Source organism: Phanerochaete carnosa (genome assembly GCF_000300595.1).
Source record: "Phanerochaete carnosa HHB-10118-sp unplaced genomic scaffold PHACAscaffold_13, whole genome shotgun sequence".
Taxonomy (NCBI): Eukaryota; Fungi; Basidiomycota; class Agaricomycetes; order Polyporales; family Phanerochaetaceae; genus Phanerochaete; species Phanerochaete carnosa.
In genome coordinates this window covers 1,150,556-1,154,435 of record NW_006767640.1, presented here as the reverse complement: position 1 = coordinate 1,154,435, position 3,880 = coordinate 1,150,556, and the positions used below count along the sequence as shown (strand labels likewise).

At 55.7% G+C, this 3,880-nt stretch overlaps 2 protein-coding genes across 2 annotated transcripts in view; both read left to right on the top strand.

Annotated features, from left to right (window-relative positions):
• Window positions 1-1,037, top strand: part of PHACADRAFT_154433 (uncharacterized protein) — a gene marked incomplete at its 3' end in the record, with an annotated part of 2,838 nt that extends 1,801 nt beyond the window's left edge. Inside the window, exon 2 of the mRNA XM_007401810.1 lies at window positions 168-1,037. Coding sequence (XP_007401872.1) covers window positions 168-1,037 — 870 coding nt within the window. The remainder of the gene's footprint in view (window positions 1-167) is intronic.
• A 1,489-nt stretch (window positions 1,038-2,526) lies between these two features.
• PHACADRAFT_131666 (uncharacterized protein) overlaps window positions 2,527-3,880 on the top strand; it is a 4,755-nt gene continuing 3,401 nt past the window's right edge. The window contains exon 1 of the mRNA XM_007401809.1: window positions 2,527-3,216. Within this exon, the coding sequence (XP_007401871.1) occupies window positions 2,692-3,216 (525 nt within the window). The 5' untranslated portion in view covers window positions 2,527-2,691. The remainder of the gene's footprint in view (window positions 3,217-3,880) is intronic.

Genomic DNA, 3,880 nt, shown 5'->3' with positions numbered 1-3,880 from the left:
AGCAGATGGAAGCGCGGGAGCGGGAGGCGACAAGGCGAGCGTTCGACGAATATGAGAGGGAGGAAGCAAAGCGGAGGGAGGAGCTGAAGCGTGAGCAGGCCAGGAGAGAGCGAAAGAGTCGATTGGATAGACTTTGGTGGGAGAAGGTGGCGCAAGAAGAAGCAGAGCGCAGAGAAGAGGCGGAGCAGATGGAAGCGCGGGAGCGGGAGGCGGCAAGGCGAGCGTTCGACGAATACGAGAGGGAGGAAGCAAAGCGGAGGGAGGAGCTGAAGCGCGAGCAGGCCAGGAGAGAAGAAGGAGACAGGCGACGACAAGAAGCAAAGCGCGATGCCGAGCTCCGAGATTCGATTCGAAAGATGAAGATCATGCGAGAACAGGAGGAAACGGATCGTCGCGAGAGAGAGCGGCAAGCAAGGCTGCAGAAGGAACAGGAAGAGCGACGGAGGTTGGAGGCGGAGAGGCTTGCGCGAGAAGAAGCAGAGAGGATGGCCCTGGCAGAACAGAAGCGCAAAGAGCGCGAGCAGCAGGAGCGGATGACACTCGAGGCCCGGCGACTCAGACTCTACCGCAACGCGGCAGCGAAGGAGCGCACACGGTGCCAACAACGCGACGCTGTGCAGTGGAGCATCCGCGCAGACCTTATCTTCCGACGTCTTTGGACGCGTCAACTCAGCATCCGCCGCTTTCATACACTCTGCATCGAGTTCGACGAGATCAAGTTCGGTGACGCGCAGCCCCTGACATTCGAGAGCGTACCCTGGCCGATGCTGCACTACCCGCTCGACCTCACGTTTGATGGCATCGAGTGGAGTGCGGTTGAGCAATTTTTTGCTGCTGCTAAACTCTCCCTCGCGGAGAGTGAATACAAGATGATGGTCGAAAAAGCGCATCGGCGATTCCACCCGGATAAGTGGAGGTCGCGGGGGCTCTTGAATACGGTCCTCGATGAAGGCCTCCGGAAGCGACTAGAGGACGCGGGTAACATCGTCGCACAGGCGATCACTCCGCTCTGGCTTGCATCAAAGTCAGCGCGGTAGGTTCGCTGTTTGCGAAACTACTGCCCCGCCCACCTCCGCCGCGCGGGGGACGAATAATCTATGTGATTGTTAGTCTGATCGGGCTGTGGATTTGAGAGTGCGTAGCTAGTGCTTGTTCTCCTAGTGCGTTCGTGGTACGTGGCTCGCCTGTATTATTAATACGATTACGGTTCAAATAGGAAAGCCTAGAGGGAGATCTCCGCCATCAAGCACACTTAAGCGGTGCCTCACGTTCGACTAATCCTTTTCCTCTTCCCAATCCTTCGCACCCCAACTACGGGTTATGTCGACCCAGTCGCCACGATATAGACCGCATCCGCTCGTTACTGAGCCAATACTCCATGCTATCGATGTGTCGTATCGGATCGGGTGGCCTCAACTAGAAAGCGCTTTGAAAGCATGCGGGGACGTATCCTGGGTCACATACTGGCACGTATCTCTAAACCAAAGAAGGACATGGAAGATTCGTTTCTCAAACATCTTCAATGGTATGCACGTACGTGGTTGAGCCAAAGAGTGAGTCTGGTTTACCAATATCCTGTAGCTGAGATGGCCCTCGCCACTCTGCAGGGCACGCTCGTCCCCGGAGCAGCCCCTTGGACCTTAACGCTATCGCACACATCATCTCTAGACGGCGTGCTACCCGAGTGGCCTGTATGCGCGCAGTTCGTCAAGGCCGGCTCCAAAGCGGTTCATAACCTGCAGGCCGCCAGCGCCCAGCAACTCTTCGGCTATTTCCGTTCTGCCGGACCGCTAGTACTCGTTAATACTGGCGTTGATGTGGGCTATCAGCAACAGACCTGTGTGCTTGAGTACTAGAGCGCGGAAGACGCGGAGTATGCACGTACGCACTGTCAACAGCTCCACCCCGCCCTGGGAAACATGCAACCGTTCGCGCTGCGAACATTTTCGCCATACAGCGTGATGTGTACTGTGAGTAGGCCTTTCAGGTCGTATCGGCTTATACTCAACAGCCATGTAGAATCTGGGTAGTTTGTTCAAAAAAGCCGATGTTCAGAGTACATTTGGAAAGGCAAGTGGTCTGTCACCATGGGAATCTATCTGTCTAACTGATTGCGGGAAAGTTTGGAGAGATGAATGGGCAAGTACATTTGCCCCCTGCACTTATTACGCTCACCTTAAATCTGCAGCAAGCGACTACTCAAAGAGGGCAACTTTCACTGCCACTGCTGTATTTCCTTCACTAGCAGAGTAGCAGGTACGTGTTGTCCTATCCTAGCCGGCCGACGCTGGCACCGGCAAGACGTAAGGTTAACTCTCACTCGCCAATTAGCTGCCACTGCTATTGCAGAGGTCAACGGCACAGTCGTCAAAAATTTGACCGTTCATGTTCGATACTTCGAGCCTGGAAATCAAGCTGATTTCCGACTGGTGCCAGATCTGGGCAAAGCCACTATCGGCGACATGCAGCTTGTACGTCTCTCCCTTTGAGGCTAGGTGTGGATTTCATTCTCATTGATCCTAACTTCAAAAACTATAGAAGCCGAAGACAGCAACACCATCCGCGGCCCAAACCGAGCAGGAGCCGGATGAGCCTGCACCGGCATATACAGCTACAGAGGAGCCTTTGCAGCACGGAGAAGCGTCAAAACCCAGTGATGACTTCCAGGAGAGGCTCAAGGACGCGACCCGCATGCGCGAGCAAGCAGAGGCCGAGGAAAACGCGGCGCATGCAGAGGCTGCGGCGGCAACGTGCAAGGAACGTACAGCTAAGGCCTCTCTAGCAGCGGCCGGATCTGATGTGCAGAACGCCAAGGAGGGGCTGTCTGACGCGAAGGCTGCTGTATTTGAGGCTGAGAGGGCTCTGGAGGTGGCGAAGGAGTGCCGACAGGAAGCGCTCGACCGGATGCTGAGAGCCAGCTCCGCGGAGTCCGACGCGGACATAGCGGTACGAGATGCCGTCGCCCATCGCATCGTGGCGGAAGGAGACAAAGAACGCGCCCGGCTGGCGAAGGAGAAGGCGCAGAGTGAGGAGAAGAAGCTGCGCGATGCTATGCCGGGACTCGATAGCGAGGCACAGAGGCAGGCAGAGCTAGCGGAGATGATCAGACGAATGAGGGAGCTGAACAAGGTAGAAGAGAGTGGTCGACGAGAGAGGCAGGTGAAAGAGCAAAGAGAGAGGGAGGAGACGGAGAGGAGACGGAGAGAGGCAGAACTAGTGCTCACCAAAATTATGATTACATACCATTATAATCTCAGATTAAGCATATCTTAAGATTAATTATGGGGGTCTCCGTAATCATTCTCCTACTCGTACGCACGGCATATCATATGCGTACATATGCATATCGTAAATTATGCTGCCCATATGTAATCTGTATGCTACATATGTTGGACCCCAGAAGGGCCGAGATTTCAGATATGGCGCACACCACCCGCACGCTCAAGAATCGCACACCAACGCCGCGGCGCTCTACAAGTCCGAGCACAGAAACAGCGTCAGCCCTTATGTAATGGGCATCGGAATTCTCCGGATGTCGACATGCAGCGGGTCATGTCAGTGCGTCACGAGCGTTCCTCAAGAGGTAGAGGCCAAAGTTTGCCTCTACACTGGCTAGGATTGACCATGCAAGAGCCAAGCTCATGAAGAAGTCCCTTGTGGGGAAGTGTCTGCTGCTAGCCTGTTCACAATGACGGCCGAGAACAGCATCGTGCGTTCCTCTTCCTCCCTCTCCCCACTGACTGCGCTTTGACCCGCCCCCTTTGACATTGCCGCAGGACATCGTCCGGAAGCTGCAGCACCGGGCGCGCGGACCCCGCCGCGTGCGAGTTCGATCGGCTCGGCGGCAGGACACATCTCACTGCACCCGACAACACCGGCG